General features: G+C 42.1%; 1 protein-coding gene across 4 annotated transcripts in view; it reads left to right on the forward strand.

Annotated features, from left to right (window-relative positions):
- MED13L (mediator complex subunit 13L) overlaps positions 1-27,456 on the forward strand; it is a 3,068,540-nt gene that overhangs the window by 2,598,697 nt on the left and 442,387 nt on the right. For all 4 annotated transcript variants that reach the window (XM_044068259.1, XM_044068260.1, XM_044068261.1 and 1 more), the window contains one exon: positions 2,992-3,388. In XM_044068259.1, the coding sequence (XP_043924194.1) occupies positions 2,992-3,388 (397 nt within the window). The remainder of the gene's footprint in view (positions 1-2,991; positions 3,389-27,456) is intronic.

Genomic DNA, 27,456 nt, shown 5'->3' on the forward strand with positions numbered 1-27,456 from the left:
CATGCTGACAGGGTTTCCCTCAGGACTAACCCTTCCTTTATGCCCATAGTGGTGTCCAGTGTGGCTTTCAATCAAACCATCCATTTGCCTACCTTCTTCCCTAATCCTCAAAATAAAGGGGAAAGGATCCTGCACTTCTTGGACATGCACAGACAACTCAGATTCTACCTTGATAGGACTAAGCCCTTCAGAAAATCTGACCAGTTATTGTCAGCTTTGCAGTGGGGGTAGAGGGCTAGTCCATTTCAAAACAAACCACTTCCAAATGGATATCACACTGCATCCATTTCTGCTACAAGCACCATGGGAAACAAACCCCTCAGTGGGTCAGAACACATTCCACTAGGGCAACATCTACTTCTACAGCATTTCTCAGGGGAGTCCCTACCAGGGAAATCCTGGAGGCTGCTACTTGGAGTTCTGTACACACCTTCACCAAGCATTACCACCTGCCTTTATTTTTCAAATCCAGGGCAGAATTTGCTACAGCAGTCATGCAAGGCATACTGTCCAGCCCCAACTCTTCTTGAATGCATCCACCATTCTTCAGCTTTGGAAATCCACCCAAATGTGATGACTGCAACAGTGAATCATGAAGAACATAGTGCAGTTGTGTGTACACTTACCATAAATGTAGATGTTTGAGTGTATTCACTGTTGCAGTCCTGGTTCCCCTCCCTCCAGCCCCCTGGTTCTCTCTCTCTCTCTCCTATCTATGGCTATTACTAACCCCTTCTTGGGTATTGGTATTGATATTTACTGGTGGTGTGTTCCCCACCATAATCTAGCTCCCTCTTTAGGGAGCTCCTGACATCTGGGGCAAGAAAAACTGATGTAATGACATCAGCTGCCTGTGTTTATACCCCTGACGACCTGACGTCAGTCCTGGAGCAACAGCATCCGACGCAGAAATACTAAGTCTCTGGTGTTTGGGCCGACTGAGGGCTACCTACAGGCAGATAACCCAAGTGTGATGACTGCAACAGTGAGTACACTCGAACATCTACATTTATGGTAACTGTACACACCTGTACTTTTCTGTATGCCTTCCCTCCCTTCCCTCTCATTCAGAAAGTACTCCTAAACATTAGGAGGGACATGCCAGAAATCTTGCTGGTGACCCCCTGTTGGCCAAGGCAGCAGTGGTTCCCCCTGCTTCATTTTCTTGCCAAGGGTAATCACCACAGGTTGCCTCACAAGGTGGATCTGCTCACACAACAGAAGGGATCTCCCATTCACCCGCACCTAGAGATGCTTTGCTTAACCCTCTGGGTGATTAACTCTTAATTTCCTTCAGACACTGATACATTGAGGACGTGCTCTCTGTCCTGCAAGAGGCCAGGAAACCCAATACTAGGAGGTCCTACGTTTTAAAATGGGGAAGGTTCTCTAAATTGTTTCTCCAAAAACATAGAGACCCCTTTCAAGTAGATGTTCCCCTAGTCTTAACATGTGTGTGTGAGCTCATAAAATCAGACTTGTCATACATTTCTGTGAAGGTGCACTTATCTGCTATCTCTGCCTGTTTACCTCTAGAACCCCCTCTTCTCTCCAGATTGAATGTTAAAGTATTCCTAAAAGGGGTCCTACACATTAGGCCACCAAAGAAACATATCCTGCCACCTTGGGACCTAAACTGTGTCCTAGAGAAACTTACACTTGCACCATTCAAGCCAGCCAGCTAGCTCTACCTCCCTACAGATGTGCACATGGAAAACAGTCCTACTGCTAGCCCTTACCTCAGCCAGAAGGGTTTCAGAATTACAGGCACTTATGTCATCTCCAGCCTACATTGTCTTCCACAAGGACAGGGTAACACTGCGCACCAACCCCTCCTTCATGCCCAAAGTGGTCAATGAACTATCACTACACCAGTCCATTCATTTACCCACCTTCTTTCCATCTCCTAAAATTGCAGTGAGAGAATACTACACTCCCCGGAAGTCTACAGACAACTAAGGTTTTACTTGGACAAGACCGAGATCATCCGAAAGTCTAATCATCTCTTTGTGTCATTTCATCCTAGGACCCTGGGCAATGCAGTATCCAAGCAAACTATCTCTTGCTGGATAAGGAAAACTTATCTGTTTGCTATTCCTACCATGGGAAGCAGTTAACTCATGGGGTCAGGGCACATGCTACAAGAGCTTTAGCTTCTTCTGGAGCCTTCCTCAAAGGCCTAGACACTACTTCCAGCCTTGAGGCAGCCACCTGGTCCTTGGTACATGCCTTCACCAAACATTACGAACTGGACCATATTTCCAGAGCCAGGGTGGGGTTTGCAAGGGCAATCCTGCAAGGATTCCTAGAATCTGCTTCCTCTTCCTCCACCCTTCCTCCTCCTTAAGCTGTGGTACTCTCCCACAGTAAGAATACAGCAACATGAGAATAGAAGGACATAGAGTCTTACCATAACCATAGATGGAATCTTACCATAACCATAGATGTCTTTCTGTTCCATGTTGCAGTATTCCTTCCCTCCCATCTATTCCCCCTTATGGCATTAACCTGTCTCAAGGAGGGCATCATTGAGAACTGCCAAGACTTGGGTCAGAGTTGACAATTTAGTACATTTCACCTGTCTGGAGGACATCATTGGCACTACCTAAACTACTGTCTAACTGGGCAGTCAGTTCTGAGGTCTGTACTTGCAGACGTCACATTTAAGGTCCCCCATTTATGGCCCTGTGTGTGATGTCCCATGCACTAGCAGCAACCAGGCTTGAGCTTTTGCATAGGAGCTGACGTTCGGGTCACAGAGGCGGAGGATCCCACAGTAAGAATACTGGAAGATGGAAGAGAAGGACAGCTATGGTTATGGGAAGATTTTACACAACTGTTCTTTCTTTTAGAATATTTTATGCTGCTGAAGATTCTTTGGAATTTTGCAAGAAGTATAATTTGTTTAAAAATGTGTAATTTGTTAACCTTGTATATTGTAACCTATGTCTGAGACACTTTTAATAAATGAACATTCTGCCTTTATTTCAGCGTCATACCTAGCTACACTTCAGCTTGATAACAGCCTTTTTGTTCCACCTAAACATCAGCCTTTGATATCAGCTTCTGGACCTCAGAGTAACACCTCAGCTAGCACTACACCGTCTAGTGCTGGAGGACCTTCTGCTCCATCAACAAGTGGTACAGTCAACCTTACTCCCAGCAATGGAGTGACAGCAGGCAGCACACCAGCTATCCCTGGAGCATCGATATCAGCATCCTCTGCAACATCAGGACTGAGCCATTTGGGGACCACACCTACTTCAGGATTCAGTAATAATTTGCCTGGACAGAACACTGAAGGCACAGATCGAGGGACTGCAGCAAACTCAGGAGGAGACAGCGAATCTAGCCAAAGTTCATCTCAACATTCAGAAACACAGGAGAGGTTAGAATTTTCATTGTTAATGCATATATGTGGCTTTTTCTTAATTAAGTAATTTTCATTGTTTTTGTCATCATAGAGAATATGCTAGGAAAAATATTTCATAGTAACAATCCTCTGTTTGTGTTTAAATACTGATGATCATAACTGTTGCTTTTTTTAGTGTTTTGCAACAAATCCTTATATTGATCCAAATCAAGTTAGTGTAACAAAAAATTGATATGTTGGAAAAGTGCTTACCTACATACATTTCATGAAATTTCATATTTGTATAAAATTACTAGCATCTCTTTTACTGTTTGAGTGTATATTTTCCAGTAGTCATTAAAAGCTTTTTCCTTATATGTAGCTAGTTTACAGTCTTACACTATCACTATACCTGTTCATGTTTTTAACACCTGCTTAAAAATCGACTAGCTTATTTACATCAAGATTTGTCACTGTTGGTGAAGTTTCTGTTTGTGTAATGTTAGTGAATCAGATTGTATGGGATTTTCTATTTTTCCATGGTTTTGCAACCATGCAGTTAGTATACATAAATAAAAGGAGTGTGTAGCCAAAGCCTTTCAGTTAGGAAGGATGCAGGAGAGATTGTTTTCCTGCAGAAACTTCTTTTGATTGCTAGCTTCCTTGATTTGAAGCTTTAGCTATTTTTCTTTTAGTGACAAAAATTATGAAGGCCTGATTAAGCAGTTCATAACTAATTTCCTTTGTTGTAAAAGTCAAAATATGGCTTGTGATTCTATGCGTTCTGTGTTTAGTTTGAGACTGTTATTCAGTCTTTTTATTCACAGAATGTGTTTGTTGACAAGCTCTTCATTGTTCACACCTTACCACAGCTTATCCTGAGTAATAACAGTGTTAACAACAACTTCTTGCCTCTTGCTGATATGAGCAGCAGCTCTCCGAATCAGTCAAGGTGCTGATGATATACCAAATGGAAGATTGAGAAAATGATCTTCCTTTAGGCAAATTAAATGAGTGCATTGTAGAACTGTTTTCATCAAGCCTAATTTGCCAAAATCCATCCTTAGGATCAAGTTTGTTTGTGTCTTTTGGCTTTTCCCAGCTAGGGGTCGCCACAGCGGAAACTCCGGTCCGCTAATGATTGGTAGTTGATTTGTACGTGTCGAGTTACCTGCCCTGACACACAACCTTCAGTGAAGGTACGCCCATTCACGCATATCTCCACGCAGAAGACGCTCTAGCGTAGAGTCGAACTGAACAGCGTCTTACTGTGAGGCGACAACTCTACCGCAGCACCACCACCACGGGTGTAGGAAAAAAAATATTTTCACCTGAATAGCAGAAACTGTTTCAGTTATACAAAGTTGATAGTGTTTTCCCTTTGTAACCTAAAATCTTATGTGCCTTTGCATATTTGCATTTTCACAGCATTAACTGTATTCTTCTGTCAGCCCATTTTCTCTGTTCTGTTCTACTTTGTCATACTTCTTTAAAAGCACCAGAGCTAAAATATCGGGAGCTAAATGATTATAATGAACTCCTGGCAAGCAAACCACACCAGTAATGTGATGCCATCCTGATTTAAATTAGAATTTTTTTTAATTATGCTTTGCCTGGTGTGCAGTGCTGTCAGCACAGAACGTAACTAATGTCAGCCTGCCAGCAATCCTCATACCTTTAAAGCAGGGCTGGACCATTCATTTTCCACCATGGTCTCTAGCCTTAGCCTGGAATCCCTTCCTTCCCTAGGGGTAGACAAGCTGGCAGAATGTTGCTTGTCATCTCTACACTTCCACTGTGTCACTTGCTTCTTTGCACAGTTCTTATTCATCTTTCAGCAATTTCATCTGAGACAGAATAATTTTACTCACCAGTCAGTTTATGTAAAATTAAATCTTTTTGCAGCAGGTGCATCGTATCTGATCATTTTTGTTATCACTCTGTCCTTTAGTAATGAATTCTGTAACTCATCAATTTCATTCTTTGGCTTATTCTATAATTCAGCTGAAATAATCATCAGTGTTTTTGTTTTGATGTTATGCCATCACGAAGAAGTTGTGTATATTCAGCAGTTTTTTCTCAGCTCAGTGTAGCTTTAAGTGCTTTGTCTCATTAGTGCAACATTGTATGCCTGCCTGTTAAACATTTTGTAAACTTTAGGAATTCCCCCTCCTGCAGCATGTGAAAATATAGCACACTGTGTCTTTTTGTACTTTTTAGGTATTTCACTAACTCTTAGGCATAAGATTAATTTCCAGGTACATGTTTCACTTCTCTGGCACATTATCTTGTAGTGGGAGATAGCTCTTGGAGGGTGAAGGTACAACAGCTGCAAAAGACTTGAATGACATATTCTGTTTCAATTCTGACTTGATCATAATTATTTCTGTCACAGTGTGATATTCATTGTTCAAATGCATAATGTACCAAGGACACATGAGGTGCATTACTTGTAGCTCCATCTGCTCTAGTGCCAGGTTGTATGGTAATGTACAGGAACGTAGACCACATAACATACATAGACATGATTTTGAATAAGATTAAAGGTGTTGCATAGTTTTAGGCGCACATACACACACACAAACACACACACACTTTACAGACATAATATGCCTTTACATGCAGAATGGATCATTGCGGAGTAACCATTTTGACTTGTCTTTACCTCTGAAGTTTGACGTATAAGGAAGTATTGCCATCACACACACACACACACACACACACACACACACACACACACACACACACATACTGTGTCTGTAACAGTTTAACAGTGATCATTTAACTGTGATTAAGTGACAGTAGTGGTCATTTACTGATAGAGACACTTTGCCATCCTACCATTTTCATCAGAATAGCCAGTTTCTTGCCAGATACTGCTGTGTGGAAAAGGGAGTTTAGTAATGATGGTGACAAGGACGACAGTAACTCTGTTGTTTGACTCTGTTTTAGTGATTTAAATTCTGTCAGTAGTTATGTATTCCATTTGCTTTACAAACATACGTCCAGTGACATTCCACATCAGTTACTAATTTATGTGGTCAGGTGATGTAGTGGTCAGTTGCTTTCACATGCAGGTTTTATTCTATCTTTCTCTCCACTCCACCAGATTAACTTATTTCTGACTGGGTATACATCTGATGTTTGAATGTGCTTGAATGGACAAAAATTTGCTTATAAAAATGTGTTTGTGCTTGGAGCCAGTCGAAGGGCATGGTAGGTTGAGCAGCTAATGCCTCAAAAAGGACAGGTGTAGATTTCATCCACAATTTTGACAACCTCCATTAAATTCTGGAGGACTACGTTTTTTCAGCTGAAAGCATTGCTAAATCACTAGTAGCTGTAGTAGTGGTTAAGCAGATGCAGTGGTTGCATGCACATGAGGATAGTATGATGTTATTAGTGTCATTGCACACAACCTTCTTGGGTAGGGTTGCTCTTCCCACACAAATTCTGGTTCCTGTAGTTAATTCTCGCCATTAGAACTGGACTAGACAAAGCTGTCTTTCTTGCCTGTCTCAAATACAGCCTTCCATTAATAGCATCAGCATAAAAAAGGAACACCAGATATATTCCAAATTTACAAAGCCCTATCTGCAGGTTCTTCACCCTTTCCACAAAACAAGAAGAGGGGGATGTAGAAGAGAAGATTAGTCCAGTAGAAGTTAGAAGAATAGAAGCTGATGTTATGGAATACTTGTGAAGTGAAGGATTTGGTGTAGAAAGTCTAACACAGGTTATATCACAGCATGATGAAACAGCAAGTCTCCAAAGTAAGGAGAAACAGGAGGAGCAGGAGACATCTGAAGAAGAAATATGGACTTGGGAAAGAAAAAAGATTTAACATGATACAATATTTATGCAAAGGAGAAAACAAAACTTAGCAGTACAAAAATAGCAGCACCAAAGATATTTGAAGAGAAATACAGGCAAAGGCATTTGGACATGGACAATTTTACAGTACAAAAAATAAGAAAACAAAGAGGAAAAGTAGAAAAAAGAATTAGTAATGGAGAAGCTAATGAAATAGAAACTTAGGTTATGTATTACCTGTGAAGTGAAGGATTTAGTGTAGAAAAATTTAACTCAGACATCACAACAGGATAGAGCAATGGACACCCAAATTAAGGAGAAACCGGTGGAGTGGGAAGCATCTGATCAGTTGCCATATGAAGATGAAACCAGTACAAACATTCAGTTGGTGTTGGACAGCAAGGGAAGGAACAGGAAATTGTGGCAACTCTAACGCAGTCAATGTTGTGGAGTGACAAGCCAGTGAGTTCCCATATAAAAGTGCAATGGATGACACAGGATGAAACTGAAGATAAAGTGGCACAGGAAGATGCTCTGGAACTTTTTATAGAATGCCTTCAGGAAATGGAGAACGAAGAATGTGCCCTCAGTTCAGAAGAAAATGACCTAAGAGAAGAGTTGTTTGACTTAGTTGAGATGGACAGACATATCAGGATCAATGAAAGAAATGGACTACAGAAGGTCAGTAAAACCGAAAAAGTTAGAAATTTGGTAAAACAAATGAACACAGTAATTAAGACTGCCATAGAGATGCATGCAATATAACAGAAGTAAATAGGATATATTTATTTATTTTACATTTGTTTACCGGGGAGGTCTGACTGGACAGAGCTGTCCATTTTCAGCAAAGGCCCATAAGACGTTTACATGAGCATCGTGGTTTACACATTCACTTATAAAAATATAGCAGATAATAACATATGATTGCATAAGATATTTACATAAGCATAGAGGTTTAGACATACAATTAAAAGTATAGCAGGTAGTAACATATGATGGTTGTTCATACAGTATGTTTAGTAGAGATAATCTTGAAGATGTACTGAAGATAAGACAAGAAAGGAAAACTAAAAAAGGAGGAGAATATAGACAAATTTATATGAGGTGCATTGACATTTTAAGGAAAGCTTTTCAACTTAGTGTGTTGGAGAGTTAGTGGGTATAGATGGGACAGTGGGGAGTAGGCAGCAGTGAGCTGGTAAGTAACGTGTGATAATATATAGTGCATCTGTGGGAGCTTTAAAGAGGAGGCTGTATAGTGGGTAGGGGAAAGGAGTTAAAATATGCCAGCCAGGTGCTAGGCAGTTAGTTGCATGTCCAGGAGTTGTTTAGGTGAGAAATAAGCTGTTTTGTGAAGATGGTTTTATTAGGTTGTAACCTGATTTGTAGTGGTAGGGAGTTCCAAGTCTTGGCAATGTTGCTAGAGTACAGGGAGTCACCAGAGCTGTAATGGCTTTTGGAGATTGAGATTAGTGCCTTGTTAGTGGATCTAAGTTCTCGGTTATTGGAGTAGAGGTTGATCAGGTCTTGTAAGGCTGGAGTTTTGTCAGGTTGGTACAGTATTTGATGAGCTAGAAGAAGTTGGTTTAGAGCTAAGGTGTTAGGAAGTTCCAGCCAGGAAAGCTGTTTTATGGTCTGACAGTGGTGGGTGCAGTAGGAGTTTGTGGCGAATTTTGCTATTTTGTTGTAGCATACTGATAGCTTGTTTAAATCACTCTTGTTTTAGATTAATTAGGACAGGAGAAGCATACAGTAAGGTAGAGAGAAGATGGATACAAGCTAGGATAACTTTACTGTTGCTGGTTAGGAAGTTTTTACATCTGTAAATAGTACCTAGTTTGCTCTTGTTTTAGAGTAATTAGGACAGGAGAAGCATACTGTAAGGTAGAGAGAAGATGGGTATGAGCTAGGGTAACTTTACTGTTGCTGGTTAGGAAGAGTACCTAGTTTGTTTGTTGATTTTGGTTATTGTATGAGGAGTTTGTCAAATTTCATATTATTGTTAATAATGACCCCTAGTAATTTGGTAATATATTATTAGTAGTATATTACTGTGCAGATAAATTAATAACAGGCAGTCTTACTGCAAGAACACAGGGTTGTAAGGGAAAGGAAGGGGAGAATTCGAATGCCATCATGGAAGTATCAAATAAAGAAAACTGTAAAGCAGTTAAGGCAAGAACTGTCCCTTTTAGAAGAATTTAGAAGAGGGAACAGATCAACAAAAGTACTCGGAAAGACAGCTGTAATAAAAGCAACACACAATACTATAACAGATTAGCATCTATCATGCACCATCACAAATAATAAACTAAAAATATCAGCACAGGCAGAAAAACTTAGAAAATATGTAGCTCAATAAATTGCTAATTTTTTATTTTCCTTTATATTTAAGAACCAAACAGTTTTATAGAGAATTGGGAAACAAGGCAAAAGGAATTGAAACACCACCCAAAAAAGAATAGATAGATAGATTTTAGGGAAATGTCTGTGAAGATCCTGTGAAACATAAAGATGCTAAATGGATAGAAGAAGTACAAGAAGGAATAAGAAGGTCAAATGTACATGATATGAAATGGGATGAAGTAATGGGCAGAGAGATTGAAACGAAGTTAAGAAAAGCTCCTAACTGGAAAACCCCAGGCTCAGATGCAGTACCTTGCTTCTGGCTATAAGTATTAACATCTTTGCATGAAGATTTAGCCATGAGTAAGAACAATTTATATGCACACCCTGAACAAACACCTGCCTGGTTAAAAACAGGAAAACAATGCTCCTACTGAAGAGTGAACCTGCAAGCTATCCTGAAAACTACAGACCAATATGCCTTCTAACAGCTGTAAACTATATACAGGCATTAATGCCGACAGAGTTTATAGTCACTTAGAAGAAAACTCAATTTTGGCAATAGAACAAAAGGGTAATCAAAGAAAGTCATGGAACAGAGGATCATTTGTTGTTAAAGCCATAACACTGAACAAAAAGGTAAGAATCTAAGTATGGCATGAATAGACTACAAAAAAGCATTTGACAGTATCCCACATTCTTGGATAAAAGAGTGCTTAAAAATGTATAAGACATACCCTACACTGATCAATTGCATTACAGCGACCATGAAACAATGGCAAACCACTTTGCAGTTAAGCCATGATAAAGGACAAATTATTATTCCAGGGATAAAAATTTAAAGGGGGATATTCCAGGGTGACTCTTGTCACCATTGCTCTTTTGCTGTGCCCTTAACCCATTAAGCTGTCTGCTTAACATTTAGGTCATGGCTGCAAGTTGGTTCTCAGAAAACAACAAAGTGTAAAGACTTCTCATCTTCTTTTTGTAGATGATTTAAAACTGATAAAAGAATGTCATTTGGTCTTGATAAATGTGCAAAAGCAACCTTTAAAGCAGGAAAGCTGCAGCACCAAGAAAACATCAGTTTGAGACAAGAATGTGATATAAAATAACTTGAGCAAGAGGGAGTGTATAAATATTTGGGAACTGATGAAGGATCAACGATAAAACATGAACATATGTGAATAAAACTTAGTAAGGAGTATTTTAGAAGACTTAAATTAATACTGAAAACAGCATTGACATCTAGTAGCAAAGTCCAAGCTATAAACCAATTTACTCTTCCTGTCCTAAGACTGCCCTCAAAGGGTATTGGATAGATTAGACAGGAAAACAAGAAGGATACTTCATGCTCATCAAATCAGTGCATACCAAGATTGCATATTTCCTATTCTGAAGGAGGTATGGGCCTCCTCAAAATTGATTACATATATAGGTCAGCAGTTGTAGGACTGCATACATATCTGCTGACCTCACAAGATCCAGACATCATAAAAATTTTGAAACATGAGGGGAATAAGTTTAAGATGACTTCCCTGCTTGGTTTATCAGAAGTATGTTAGCATTAACAGGGAATGGAAACCAGACCAGAAGTAGAAAAAATCAGGCAACTGAATGTGCCAAAAAAAAAAAAAGTATAAGGTGAAGGATTAGATGAGAAGGCAAGAAATGTGGAAATGCATAAGTATAATTACAAGAATAGAAAACTCTTGGAACAACCTCATGTTGATCAGGATCAAACACAGGAATGGTTAAGGAGAGGTGAATTTAAATGAAAAGATGAAAGGTTAATAATGGCAGCCCAAGATAGTGGACTGCATGCACGTCACGTTGGTTTACAAAGTCCATTGAACATCTGGGAGAAACAGACAAATGCAGGTTTTGTAAAACAGAATTGGAAACAGTCACACATCTTGTTGCTGGTTGTGATATACTAATGGCAGAAGGACTGTATACTGAAAGACATAATGATGTGGCAAGACTGTTCCATTGGGGATTGTGCAAACATTATGGTATTGAAGTGACTGAAAAACACTGGAAACATGAGCCACAAAGCATTATAGAAAATGATGAAGTTTATATCACATGAGATCTCCCATTACCAACAGTTCCAAAAATAGATGTGAGAAAACCAGATATATTAGTCCATGAAAAGAAGACAAAAGTAGGATTGATCATTGCAGTTGTTACACCCAATGACTATATTGTCTTACGTACAAAGAGACACAAAGTCATTAAATACCAGGACTTGCAGGCAGAAATGAGGGCAACGTGGAATAAGAATACCCAGACAGTTCCAGCAGTAGTAGGAGCAACGGGTCTTATAAAAATGATTTTAAAATTGTACTTAGATATGTTACCAGTACATGTGACTCCATATGAATTGCATAAGGCGTAATTAATGGACACATTGCGGTGCTGCAAAGAGCATTCCTGGCTAATATCAAAGATTGAAATAATACTAATTTCATGAACTTTAATCATACTTTGACTTAGGAATAGGGTCCATTCCCGTCATGGTATTAGAAACCCAAAAGATTTGAAGTTAAAAAAAAAAAAAACTCTGCACAACAAAGATGTCCACTTTTACTAGGCTATTTTTCAAACTTCAAACTTTTAACAACCAAACCATTTCTCATCTAGCAGCCAAAATTACAAGAGCTCCTCCCACATAAAGCCTCAGGAACCACAGTAGCTCTTCTTCCTTTCTTCAAGCTCCCAACACAAACTTCACTGCACAGAGCAGAGTTTGTCTGTTCTTGATACCAAACTCTCAGAATCTCTTCCTCATATCTTAAATAATTAGCACCCTTTTTTCATTTCTCCTCCAAGCTAAAGGCTCATCTTACACAAGCAGCTAAATGCCACTGAAACCCTTCTGACTACATTACCACCCCAGTTTTTCTCCAGCCTTTGCTATACATCTGATTGCTCTGCTTTACCTAATCACAAAACCATGCATATCCTTTACACTTGTATATATCTGTAAATAACTGTATATATATCTGCTGTTCTGCTTTCACATAGTTCTATGATTATGCAATTCTTTGATGTCCTTCTATATCACTGTTGCAGTATCTAAGCTCGGCCAGTATACAAAAGCCTAATGATTTTGTATGAGCCATACGCCACATTTATGCTCCCCTCACAGAATGTAGGGCATAAAAAGGGATGTACAGACACAACTACCCAGAACTTCTTTGCCACCAGTTTGAATGCTGTTATTGCTAGTTGGTCTGAACTCCTTGTTGCTGTACTGAATACTTAGCCACCAGATAATTGTCCCGTTGGGGTTGTTTTTAAACTTTTGTCAGTCTTGTATTTTATATTGCAACCTAGAGTTCAAGTCATCCTAGAAAGGAAGATGTAAGTGTGGGAGGCAGATTCCCCATAAGCATCATCTTGAACAGTGTCTTTTTTGTTAGGTTGCTTTCCGCGACCATACTTCTTGTAGTATCTGTAAGACATTTATGCTTAAGACACTCAAAAGCTATTTGTCTTTCCTGGCCATTTATCTTGAAAACCAACAGCTTAAACCATTAACTTAGGATACCATGGTAGAATCCTTTAACTCAGAGATGCTTATGCTAGATAAGTAGAAGCCCTAGAAGTCTCGACCGGATTCTTTAGTTGTCCATCCTCCACTGGACGTCTTTCCAGAAGCAGGTAATAATTCTGTCGGTTGTTTGGCATCTGTGATGGATTTGTCTGCTATGACCCCATCAGAGGCCAGCATGGATCCATCTTTTCACGCATCCTCTTAGGCTTTGCAGCTGTCTGCTCTGGACATCAAGAGGGAACCACTGTTGATTATTTCGGAGGGTCCTAGAGGGATTCTGCAGATATTGGTCAGGGAGGAAGTTCCAGGTTCTCTTACCGAATCTCGCCAAGGGTTGGAACCTCCGGTATTAGGACTGATGTCCATTCCAAGAAAAGACAAAACTTGAAGCATGTTTTTGTCCATCCTAAGGATCCTCACAGAGAATGTGAAGAGCTTACTCAGGGTTTGTTTTCTGCCTTGATGGCCCTAAAGCCTCCTGAAGGGGTTTTGGTACCTGCTTCTCTTTGGACCTGTACCCCTTCTAAATGGCTTAGAGAATCGGATTCCTTGGGTGAGGATTCAGTGTCTGATGAGGGGGTCTTTGTCCTATTCTTCACAAATGCCTTCACCTTTGGCTTATGGTTCTGATGAATTTGCTTATTCATGATCAGCACTTGTTCAGAACTTGTAAGCACTAAATAACCTACTAATTACTACAGCAGTCAACCTTCCTCATTACGTAGAGGAAAACAGTTTTGGTACTTACTTTCCTCACTTGCTTAGAGAAAAACAGCTCTTGTACTCACTTTCCTCACTTATCTAGAGGAAAATAGTTTTTTTATTCAGGCATGTCCAATGGTCAGCTTCCAGTGTTCTCTCCTGTCTGTCTGATGAATCTGGGCATCTTGGGGCAATGTAGAAATTGCCTCATGTACACAGACAACCCTCTCCTCCTACCACCCAAGACTACAGCCTGCGAGAGATGCACTTATCTAACCAAACTGGAGTTAAAGCTTTCTCCAATCAAGACTGAACTTGACAGTCAAGAGGAGAAGGTAAACACTTGCACCACACCACACTCATCACATAGTCTCACTAAATCTCCACCACCAAAATCCACACATAGAAACACAAAAACATTTGCGGAGGCTCTCAGTAATGATCTGCTTAAGCAACAGAGACCTCCAAAGCAGAAATGCAAGCAACCTCCAACCCCCAACACAACCCAAATGACACACAGCCCACAGACTCAGTGTGCCACTCAAACACAGCCAATAAGGCAAAACAATGTACCCAACACACTAGTCATAGGAGACTCTATAGTCAGGCACACTGATGTCCTACTCACCAGGCTAAACAAGGAGAAGGTTACTGTCAACTGCCTGTCGGGCGCCAGGATCTGCCACATAACTCATGCACTCAGGTCACTCCACAACAAGTACAAATATGACTCTGTCATTGTCCATGTTGGTGTGAACGACCTGAGACGTACCTCCCTGGACTACATGAAAAGAGACATGGAAGACCTCTCCGATCTTGTAGCCCAGGCAGGTATGACCCTAGCCCTAAGTAGCATTCTGCCATCGCCCAGAATGATGCTGCAGTACAAGGACAAAATGATTGACTTCAACAATTGGCTAAGCTTCTGGTGCCATTCTAAAGGGATCCAGTATATCTGTCTGCCTGGGATGACATGGTCAACAGACCACGATGCTTTGCCAGAGATGGCCTGCACCTGTCACCCCTGGGATTCCGGATACTGGTTAAGGTTCTTGCCGCCCCTATAGTGCCTTTTTTAGGCAAGGTTCAAATGACAAATTCACCACCATAACAGGAACAGGCAAACAAAAACTGAGGGTGATGCTACTCAATGCTAGAAGTCTAAATCTCAAAATGCACTCCCTCGTAGCACTCCTTAAAATGGAGAACATCGATATCTGTGCAGTGATTGAGACCTGGTTCAAGGCTTCAGAGAGCACCCCTGCACTACCAGGCTATAACTCATACCACACTTTTCGGCCATGTAACCTGGACTGGAACACCAAAGGCGGAGGTGTGTCCATATTCATTAAAGATATCCACACCTCCAGGCTAGCTGCTCAGCATAATGCAGCCGAGGTTATCCAAGCCCAACTAACTCTGGGCAAAACTGCAATCCAAATTGTGGCTTGCTACAGATCACCCACCATGCCCCAGGATTCCCAATCCTCTTTTCTTGATGTACTGGAAAATATTAGGGTTCAACCAAACACCCTAATATAGGGCAATTTCAACTACCCCACCATTAACTGGGAAAACTACTCATGTACCAACTCCTTCGCTCAACGCTTTCTGGAATTCATAAACTCCAATGCCCTGGATCAACTTATCCACACCCCCACTAGGGGCAACAATATCCTAGATCTAGTCATTACCAACATGAGTTCCACACTGAAGTCAACTCCTCATTGGTCCAATCTGACCATAAGCTAATTACCCTAGTTATCCACATCCTGCCCCCACCCCACATTAAGGAAACCATGGTAAAAAAAATTTTCCAAAGCCAACTTCATGCTTCTTAAGACAGAAGTGGTGAACTTCATGACACCCATGCAGATGGACAATACAGTTACGACTACTGAATCCTACACAGTTGCACTTTATAAGCACTTACATGAGTGCATGGATCGTGCTATCCCAAACAGAACCAAGATGCTATCCTCCAAAAAAAGGAAGCCAATCTGGTGGTCCCCTGCTATAAACAAGCTGTACAACAGAAGGAAGAAACTGTTGCAAAAGAGAGTAAAATCCCATGAGTGGAGGAGCTCCTTGGTTAGCCTCAGTAAGAAGCTGCGATCCCTGATAAAATCCTCCAAAGCTAGTTACGAAAACAAAATTGCCACTGATTCTAAAGACAACCACAAAGCATTCTATAGCTATGTCAAGAGTCTCAATGGCAACACCCAGATCTGCTCTGAGTTACAGCACAATGGCACTAAATATACAAACCCAACTGATATTGCCAACATCCTGGCAGATAGATTCAGTGCTAACTTTACCCCCCTACCACCCCCTAAAGAGCCCATCTCTATACCAGAAGAATGCAAAGTTCCTGTAATCACGACTGCACAGGTAAAAACCACACTCTCCAAAGCCAAGAACACAGCATCTATGGGACCAGACAACATCCCAGGCTGCGTTCCACACCAACTACAGAACGAACTGGCACCCCACCTAAGTACCATGTTCAGTCATAGCCTCACCTCAGGCTTTGTGCCTGCTGAATGGCGCACAGCCACTGTTATCCCATTCCACAAGGGGGAGCCACCACGACCCCGGGAACTACCGCCCCATTAGCGTGACGAGCCTGGTCTGCAAGGCCATGGAACATATTATCATGGAACTTATAAACAAAGACACTGGTAATCTCCAAACTCTGGACCCCATCCAGTTCAGGTTTGTAAAAGGCAGATCATGTCTCCTAAACCTGTTAGACTTCTTTGAAGCAGTCACCAAAGCCGTAGACAAGGTTAAGGTGGTTCACACAGCCTATCTAGATCTTGCCAAGACTTTCGACACCATCCCCCACTCTGGAATTATAGATAAACTCATTAAACTAGGTATAAATCCCTATGTCACAAGATGGGTTGCCAACTGGCTCACTGACAGAACCCACACTCTGAAAGTAGCAGACTCCCAAATCCGACTTCAGACCAGTGACAAGTGGAGTACCACAGGGTTCAGTCCTGGGTCCTTTCCTGTTTGGTATCTACTTCTTTGAAGTACAGGCTAACACAGGTCTTTGGCTAACAAAGTTCGCAGATGACTGCAAACTAGGAGCCATAATCGAAACTCCTAACGATGTGGACATCCTACAAAGGGGCCTCACTGAGACAGATGCCTGGTGTCAAAGCCATGGCCTCAAGCTCAATGTCAAAAAGTGCATTGTCATCCCTTTGGTAAAAACTCTGTACCCATGAACTACAACATAGGCAGTAGTATACTTAACACCGAAAGTGTGATAAGAGACCTTGGGACACAGGTGGACAGTAGTCTCTCCTTTGATAATCACATCGCCACAGTAGTCAGGAAATCCTTCTACATGGCACACCTCATTACAAAAGGTTTCTCATCCAGAAAAAAAGAGGTCATTGTTCCCCTCTACTCATCACTCATTAGACCCATTATAGAATACAACGCCTCTTTTGGTATGTACCTCACAAGATATCTACAACAACTGGAAAGGCCACAGAAATATCTCACAAAGAGGATTACCGGCCTCAAACAGGTGCCCTATGCAGACCATCTCAAAAAACTCCAGCTTTACTCCGTTGCATATCTCCTACTCAGAGGTGATCTCTGCCTAACATACAAAGCTATGTCAAACTCAGAGCTGTTGGACATGCTCCACTTAAAGAAATCACAATCCCTCTGAGCTACACGCTCTAGGGACCTAAACCTTGTCACCACAATAAACAGAACATGCCGGAGGGATAGATTCCTGTCCCAGAGACTTCCCATACTCTGGAATAAACTACCTGTCTATATCAAACAAAGCTCCTCATTAGCACTCTTCAAGAAAAATCTTGATGATTGGATGGCAAATAGGAAATTCACCCCGGGGATCACCTCTGTGACTCTGCTCGACAGTGGCACAGGAAAATAATTTTCTTGGGTGGCAAAAGCCAGGGTACCTTTTTGGCTGGGCTTGTATAGGCCCCAGGGCTGATAGACTCCTCTTCATAGGTAGGTACTAGGCTATTAGCACTGAGTTTCCTTTTGAGGAGTTGTTCTTTGGGGACACAGTTGGTAGGATGATGGAATACTTTAAGTGGGATTCTTCTCAAGTGTCTAATATTCAGAGAAAATACTATCAGTTGCTTCAGGTGGATACTTCTAAACCATCTGCAGTTCCTCCTGTATTGGCTGGGTGTTAGATAATTTATTTGCTGCTTCCAAGTCTCCTGATTCTCATCTTCTTGCTTCTAAGAAACTGATGGGTTCTGTAAGATTCCTGAGGAATGTCATTTTTTTAAATATTTTTCTGCTGATCTTTCTGTGGTGTCAGTCTCTTCTGACAAACCTTCTAAGGTTCTGCCCTCTTCCAAACTTTTGCCTTCTGATTAGGATAGTAGAGCAATGGAGAGGATTGGTAAGAAAATCTTCTACTTTGGCTTTTAGGGGTGTTAATTACCAGACCCAAATGAACAGGAATGATATAGCATTGATTGCTCAGGCATGTCAGGTTACTTCTGACCTCTCTGATTCTGAAAACAAGTCTTCTGCCTTATCTATTTTAGGTTCTGCTTCTCAAGTGGCTTACCACTCTGTGAAGTGTAGCGATGGTGCTGCTGATGCCTCTTCTGCTGTGGCTTTTGGGTCTGTCATGAGACATTATTCTTGGCTTCATCTGCAGTCTGTGCCTGAGGACATTAAGGCCAAGTTTTTGGATGCTCTTTTGGGTAATAAACATCATTTTGGGACTGCTGCTGCTACTGTCATGTTTCATGCTCTTCAAGGGAAAGGCAAAGCCTTGCAGGACCTTAAACATATTTTTGTCACTCCTGTCCCTAAGTTCCAGAGCAATTATCCTTCTAGATGTGCTTTTGTTCTCTGGCAGCCCCACTGTGCTAAGACTTTGCAGATTTCTGTGGCCCAGAAGCCTCTTTTATCTGATAAGCCTGCTTCTCTTTGACACTCTCCCCCCTTTCTTTTAAACCAGGTTCCTTTGTTCCTTCTGCTTTCTCTTTGTCTTCCAAATTGGCATCTCATCACTTCAGATTCTTGTGTTCTTTGTTATCGTCAGTCAGGGTTACTTCATGGTATGGAAGTGTCTCCCTTCTTTTTCAGGGATTCCTCGTTCTTCTCTAATGCAGCTTCCTCATTTCTCAGAGGTTCTAGGGTCCCTGGTGAATCAAGGAACCATTCAGCCTGTCCCCCCTTGCCAAATAGAAAAGGGTTTTTATTCCAGGATGTTCCTGATTCCTCAAAAGTGGAGGGTACTTGGAGACATTTTCTGGATTTCTTCCAGCTCAACACCTTTCTCAGAGTCCCTTCATTTTTGGATACTTACTCTTCAAGCCCTGTTTCCTTTTTTATTACCCCAGACTTTTGTGGTGTCCTTGGATCTGAAAGATGCTTACCTTCATATCCCCATTCACCCTGTTTTTCTGGAAGTTTTTACATTTCTGTGTCTTCCTTTCATTTTCATTTCTGTTCTTTGCCCTTTGGCCTCTTTATTGCCCCAAGGGTATTCACAAAATGCCCAGCTCCTGTGATTGCCTTCTGCAGGCTCCAAGGCATTCAGATATTTCCTTATCTTGACAACGTGTTGCTTCAGGCGCCTTCTCCCAGTCGCCTGTTACAGGATCTGAAGTTCACCATCTCTCTTTTTCAAAGTCTGGGGTTCACTGTCAGCTTCCAAAAGTCCGTCCTGACTCCCTCTCAGGATCATATGCATCTGGGATGTAGGATTCAGACGGTGCCAGTGTTAACCTCTTTTCCACCTCCAAAAGTTTTGTCATTGGCAACCTTTCAGTGTCCTCTTTTTCTTCTGACTGCCATGCCAGCCAGGAAGTTTATTTGGGCCCAAGGATTCATGGCCTCTTGTATTCTAATGCTTCCTCTTGCCAGACTACATATCCAGAAGCCTCAATAGTATATCAGCATAGTTTGGCTGCAGTGTTGTCACCTTCTGGATTTCAGTGTACTTCTCCTTCCCTGTCTACAGAAGGAATTTGAATGTGGATTCAACATTTTGCTCTCAACCCAGGCCTGCCCTTTCAGCCTCCAGTGCCTTCTCAAGAACTGTTCTCCAATGCCTCAGACATGGGGTGAGGGGCTTCTTGGCTTCCCCATCAGAAGTCATACCATATCAACATCAACGAGATGAGAGCTCTGATTCTGGCCCTTCAAACTTTTTACCCCATGTTCTGTCCAGGCCCCTCGAAGGTGTACACACACAACACTACATTGATGTGGTCTGTCAGCAAGCAGGGATGCACAAAATCTTACCTCCACTGCAGGATGGCATTTCAGACTTGGGAGGTGGCTCCCAGTTATCAGTTAACTCTTTAGGCAGTATACATTCCTTTGGAGCACAGTCTAGTGACAGACTGTCTGAGCATGTCCAAAACACAGGCTCATAAATGGATGCTTCACATTGACGTGTTTCTTGACATCATCCATCAGTGGAGTGTTCCTCAGGTAGATCTTTTTGCCTCCCCTGTGAACAGGCAGCTTCCTCTCTTCTGTTCCAGATTTCCATGTCATCTGGCATGGAAGACGTATGCCCTTTCTATTCTTTGAAAGGAGATGTTTCTTTATGCTTTTCCTCCTCTTCCTTTACTTCCAAGAGTCCTGCAGAAGATTCATCTGGAGTCCCCACAAATCTTACTAGTGAATCCCTTTTGGCCAAGACAGCACTGGTTCCATCTCTCAGTGCATCTGACCAGTGACAATCACAACAAGTTACCTCACCAGTTGGATCTCCTCACACAGGACAAGGGGTCTTTCAGCCACCCTCATTTGTCCACTCTTCAACTGACACTGTGGGTGATAGGGTTTTGATCCCTTTCAGGCACCTCTTTTCTGAGGACGTGCTTAGAGTTTTACAGGAGGCAAGGAAACCCTCAGCCAGAAAATCTTATATGTCCAAATGGAAAAGATTTTCTTTCTGGTGCCATGCTCGTAACCAGGACCCTTTTACACTGTAGGCCCCTCTGGTCCTCTTGTTTGTGTGCTCCAGTCTGGCAGACTATTTTTCTGTGAAGGCCCATTTGTCAGCCATTTATGCTTGTCTGCCCTTGAGTCCTCCTTTGATTTCTCATTTTGAGGTCAAACAGTTTTTTTAAAAACGTCTTGCATATTAGGCCTCCAAGGAAACCTATTCCTCCTCCTCCTTGGGACCTTAATTTTGTTTTGGAAAAAATTGACTTGGGCTCCTTTTGAGCATGCAGATTCTGCTTCTTTTCAACATTGTACCTGGAAGAGTGTTTTGTTGCTGGCTCTTACTTCTGCTTGGTGGTTTCTGAGCTCCAAACCCTTATAGCCATTCCCCTTTTTTGTTTTTTCACACGGACATGGTGTCCCTTCATATTATTCCTTCTTTTATGGCCAACATAGTACATTAATTGTTTTTGAGTCAGTAGGTGCAACTCCATTCCTTTTTCCCTTCTCCTCAGTCTGCTAATGAGAGGGTCCTACATTCCTTGGATTTGCCCAGATAACTTGGTTACTATTTGGGTAAAACTAAGGCCATTTGTAAGTCTGATCAGATTTTTAGTTCCTTTCATCCCAGGACATTGAATTTGGCTGTGTCTAAGAAAACCATCTCCTTCTGGATATCTAAGGCCATTTCCTTTTTCTTCCTTTTATGGCAAATTTTTGTCTACTTCTGCTAGAACTCATTCCACTAGGGCTGTTACCTCTTCCGGTGCCTTCCTCAAGGGGTTGGACATCAGTTCCATCCTTGAAGCTGCTACTTGATCTTCAGTGTATACCTTTACTAAGCATTATAATTTGGATATGGTTTCTTGAGCCAGAGCAGGTTTTGCCGAAACCATTTTATGTGAGTTTGTTTTGGGTTCTTAACCTTCCACCTTCCTTTCTGTTTCTTGAGCTTTTTTACTCTCCGTTCTGTTTAGGGTACTGCAAGAGTGATGCAGAAAGATAGAGTACAGTTGTGTAAAATCTTATCATAACAGTAGATGTCCTTTTCTTTACTGTTGGAGTATTTGCTCCCTCCCTCCAACCCCATCTTGTTCTTCTTTTAGATTCCCTTCTGGCTGAGATTTTCCCATTTTTCTTCTCTGTTTTTCCCTTCTGAATGTGCATAGAAGATTTTGTTCTATGGAGACTGTTCTCTTCTGGGGCAGTTTAATTTGGGATAGTTGCATCCATACATCCCTTTTTATGCCCTATGTTCTGTGCAGGGAGCATAAATGTGACATATGGCACATAAAACATCATTAGGCTTTTGTATACTGACTGAACATTGGGCTTCCCTTGGCTGGAGATCCCTTCTGATGTTCATCGTGTTTCACTGTTGCAGTCATTACACTTGGATTATCCTGCAGGCAGGCTACCCGCAGTCGGCCTGAATTTCAAAGTCCTGGTCCGGCGTCGGTTGCTGTCGCCTCTTCCCTGACGTCAGTGCGTCAGGGGTATAAAAGATGCAGCCTACGCCATTTCTTTAGTCTTTCTTGCCGCACGGTGCCTGAAGCAAAAGCAGTTCGCAAGTGCCGGTCGGCCGACTCCTGACATTTTCAAATCAAATTTCAGATCCGAAGTCTTCAATAAATCTAAGTACCCCATTGGGGAAGCTTTTTTCTTGCTCCAGACCGATGTCAGAAAAAGTTAACAATTGTATTTCTTGTGGGAAGCAAATAGCTCATAAGGATTTTTATTCTTACTGTATTGCCTAGGCCCAGACCATGACGTTGCTAGCTGTCGGTTTTGTGCTAGATTTAACCAACGCACTATTAAGCGTCGGTACGATTTTGCCTTTCATTACTTTGGCCGAAGATTTAATTATATAATGCTGTCAGAACAGCCTACGACCGGAGTTTATAAAAAACGCAAGGAAAAGGAAAAGGACAGGCATCCGAGATCCAAAACTGACGGCGAGGCCTCTGCTAGGCCATTCGCTGGTTCGCCGGTTCTCAGTGAGGCGCTTTCGCAGCCCCTGATGCCCACTACCTCAGAGCCACAGGCAGCTTCTGACTCCCACGTGGAGCCGACTACGCCTCTGGTTACTCAAGGTATTGGACACTCGGAAACTATTCCCTCAGATGGGTCCAGAGCTGCTGAACAGGCATCGGCTTCTGAGGGTGTCTTCAGACCTACACAGTTATATGTCAAGCAAACCTCAACTTCAAAGGCAAACACTAAAACAGCTCTAAAGACAAAGAAACAAATACAGCATTCTCCTGGACAGACTTCCATGCCTAAGAAACAGATGCTTAAAATGGCCGAAGACCTAATTACTTTGATCAGGGGTTCCCATCCCCCTCCTGATAAGAGGCCTAAGCAAGAGACAGAATATGACTCTTCCGATCAGGTTTACATTTCCTCTGACTCCTCTTCTGAACAGGGATACTCTCTTCCTCCCTATGAGGATTCTTATGCTGAAGAATCTATTCCTCCTGCCTCTCCTCCTGAGGATTATTCTTTTGGGGAACCCTGCATACCATGAGGGAGCATTTTCACTGGGAGAGCCAAGATTACTCAGAATCTAAGAAAAGGCTCAGAGACTTTCTTTTACTACTTCAGCACAGACCTCTTGCTATTCCAACTGTTCTAGACATCGTAGATGATGTATTTTCAGAGTCCGGCCTGTCTCCTGACTCTTTACCCCCTGCACCTGTTAAGCCAGACAGATACTACAGGGTTCCAGACTCTCATACATTTCTATATAAAAACCCTGCTGCTGACCCAGAAACTATATCTCAGGGTCCCAAAGGCATCAAGGCTTCCACTGCAAAAAACCCTGTCCCCTCTGATAGGGATTCTAGGGCACTGGACAGATGGGGGAAAAAAGTTTACACTTCTGCTGCCTTGGCTGTAAGGGCTTTAAATTGTCAGTTCATATGCTTAAATATCAGCAATACTTAATGTCACTGCTAAAACAGAAAATGTTGAAAAATTATGAATGTTCTGATAACAAGGAAATGCAGGATTTATTGCATGCAGATGAACAAGTGGGAAAGCATACTTTGCAATGTGGTTTTGATTCACTGAACGCCTCTTGCAAGGCCGTTGTCACGGCTTCTGTCATTAGAAGGCATGCTTGGTTAAAGGAACAGAATCTGCCTTATCATGTTAAAGCAGAATTATTGGATGCTCCATTACAGCATGACACTTTGTTTGGTGTTAAGGCAGAAGAGGTGTTGAAGAAAATGGAGGATAAAGCAAAATCTATGCAGACAGTTAAGGATTTCCTACAGGTACAGCCACCCAGATTTAGCAGGAACTGGCCTTCTAGGAATTGGTCCTTTCCAGTGTCAGTCAGGCCACAAAGAGGCAGATATAGACGCCCTAGAGGCAGATCCCAGCCCCAAGGCTCATACAGGCCTAAACAATGGGGTGCTTCTTCCTTCAAAAGCAGAGAAGACAAATCACAGCCATACAGGAAACAGTCCCAATGACTTTCCTTTGCCAATGCCAAACACTTATCTTTTGGCAGCACCCTTAGGGGGAAGACTAGCACTTTTTTCACAAAATTGGCACATGATCATCCAGGACAAATGGGTCTTGAATATAGTTTCTCAGGGCTACAGGTTCCACTTTCACACCCTTCCAAAGACAAAAGGTATGCCAGACCTGCCACACAATCAATGGGCAGAGGCACAAAAGCAAGTTTCATCCCTTGTGGACATGAGGGCTATTCAACGAGTACCACAGCAAGAGCAGGGACAAGGATTTTACTCAAGACTTTTCTTAGTACCCAGAAAGGACAAAGCCTGGAGACCAGTACTGGACCTGTCTATTCTAAACACTTTTCTGGAAGTTCCAAAATTCAAAATGTTGACTCTGCAGCAGCTTCTGCCCATGCTGGGCAAGAAGGCTTGACTTGTAACTTTGGACCTCAAAGAGGCATACCTGCATGTCCCAATCAGACAATCTTGCAGAAGATACCTCAGATTCATAGCTGGCTCAATGCACTACCAATTCTCTGCACTGCCCTTTGGCTTATCTACTGCGCCCAGGGTCTTCAAAAAATGCCTGGCACCAGTAATTGCATTTTGCAGACAAAGAGGAATACAAATATATCCCTACTTGGACGACTGCCTTATACAAGCAGAGAACAAGGACATTCTACTGAAGCATCTGGCATTTGTAAAAAGATTACTAATTTGCCTATGGTACACAGTGAATGAAAAGAAGTCAAAACTGGTGCCCTCTCAAGAGATAATATTCCTGGGTGCAAGCTTAAATACAACTGCCCAGATGGCTTATCTCACACCAGACAAACAAAGGCAACTGACTTCTTACTTCGAAATTATGGCAACAAAGACCCAGTTATCTGCAAGAAAAATTCTGCAGGCTTTGGGCTTCATGGTGTCCTGCATTCTACTAATTCCATATGCAAGACTGCATATGAGGAAACTACAATGGTATCTAAAAAGTGTTTGGACTCAACATTGTCACAGCCTGGAAACATTAATTACTCTCATTCCCTGCCTGCAATAGGAGTTTTGATGGTGGGCACAGGCCTATCACCACAACAAGGGATAGCCATTCACTTTACCCACAGCCAGGCAGACACTAACAACAGATGCAACAGATTATGCCTGGGGGGGCCCACATGGAAGGAAAATGTATGCAGGGCACATGGTCTGCAAGCCAAATGCATCTTCATATCAGTCAAGAAGAGATGCTAGCTGTACAGAATGCCCTGACAGCCTTCAAGGATCTACTTCATCCAGGACAACTGCTGATAAAGACGGACAATACTACAGTCATGTGGTACATAAACAAGCAAGGAGGCAGACATTCCTACCCCCTCTGCAGACAAGCCATGATTTTGTGGGACGCAGCATTGGCTTATCTAGTACATCCGCAAGCACAATTCCTGCCAGGAAAGACAAACACTCTGGCAGATGAACTCAGTAGAAACCTCATGGATCCTCACGAGTGGAAACTAGATCCACAAAACTTCAGCATGATAACAGGGAAATGGGGATGCCCAGACATAGATCTATTTGCCTCCCCTCACAACTGCCAGCTACAGAGATTCTGCACAAGGACTTATCACAAACAAGCATGGAGAGTGGACGTGCTATCATTCAGCTGGAAAGCCCTTACAGTATATGCTTTTCCTCCACTGCCTCTCCTCCCCAAGGCACTCCTAAAGGTCAGACAAGAGAAGCTAAAAATGATCCTGATTGCCCCAGACTGGCCACGCCAGCACTGGTACCCAATCCTAAAGAGCTTGTCTCAAGGCCCAGCCTGGACATTACCTCAAATTCTTCATTTGCTGACCCAACAAAACAATCAGATCCTGTACAGCCAACTCAGAACCCTAAATCTGGCTGCATAGCGGATAATGTAGCCATTCAGAACACACCTCTCTCTAAAAGCAGTTATGGATGCTATTTTGGAGGCCAGGAGGCCCAGCACCACAAAATCTTATGCAGAAAAATGGAAGAGATTCTATGCTTGGAACCAGGCACAAGGAATAAACACGCTTGTACCAAATATTCCTCATATTTTACAATTCCTAACTGAGATGCTGGACAAAGGCCTATCCTTCTCATCAATTAAGATCCAGCCTCTGCCATTTCAGCTCATTACAATACGGACCCAACTATTTTTTCACATCCACTGCTAAGGCAGTATTTCAGAGGGGCCAAAAACATAAGACCTCCAAGGAGAGCTCCAATACCTGCATGGGATCTCAATTTTGTCTTGGAAAAGCTCACACTGCCTCCTTTTGAGCCAGCCAATACAGCTGAGATAAAATACTTATCATGGAAAACAGCTCTGCTCCTAGCAATAATTTCAGCAAGAAGAGTCTCAGAGTTACAGGCACTAATGGCTGTGGAACCTTTTATTATTTTCCATCCGGACAGGGTTTCTCTAAGGACAAACCCAACATTTATGCCTAAGGTAGTGTCCAGTGTGGCTCTTAACCAAACCATACATTTGCCTACCTTTTATCCAAACCCACAGAATAAAGGGGAGAGACTTCTGCATTCTTTGGACATACACAAACAACTATGCTTTTACTTGGACAAAACTAAAGCTTTCAGAAAGACTGAGCAACTCTTAGTGGCATATGCTGCAGGATCGCAAGGAAAAGCTATTTCAAAGCAGACTATTTCAAAATGGATAGGCCACTGCATTCGTTTCTGCTATTCACAACATGGCAAATCAGTGCCTAAGGGCATTAGGCCACATTCTACCAGAGCAGCAGCCACTTCAGCAGCCTTCCTCAGAGGAGTACCAACCAAGGACAATTTGGAGGCTGCAACTTGGATTTCAGTGCACACTTTTACAAAGCACTACCACTTACCTCTTTACTCTAAATCCAGAGCAGGCTTTGCCACTGCAGTTCTGCAGGGCCTCATAGCCACTCCTAATTCTGTTTAGGCCCAGCCACCCAACCTCAGCTTTGGGATTCTACCCAAGTGTAATGACTGCAACAGTGAAACACTATGAACATAGTACAGTTGTGTACCTACCATAAATGTAGATGTTCAAGTGTATTCACTGTTGCAGTCCAGGTTACCCTCCCACCATCCCCCTTTCAATGATGGGACTTATCTGTACTTCTCTATTCTATACAACCTATGTAGTGTATTTGCTTGTAGATGAAGGTGATTTTTATGTTAGTGAATGCTTTTTTATGAGCAGAATTTTTAGCCTACCCTTTTGGGGGCACCTGACATCTGGGGCAAGAAAAACTGAAGAAAATGAC

Source organism: Protopterus annectens, chromosome 4.part0 (assembly GCF_019279795.1).
Source record: "Protopterus annectens isolate FY-2018-M chromosome 4.part0, PAN1.0, whole genome shotgun sequence".
Taxonomy (NCBI): Eukaryota; Metazoa; Chordata; order Ceratodontiformes; family Protopteridae; genus Protopterus; species Protopterus annectens.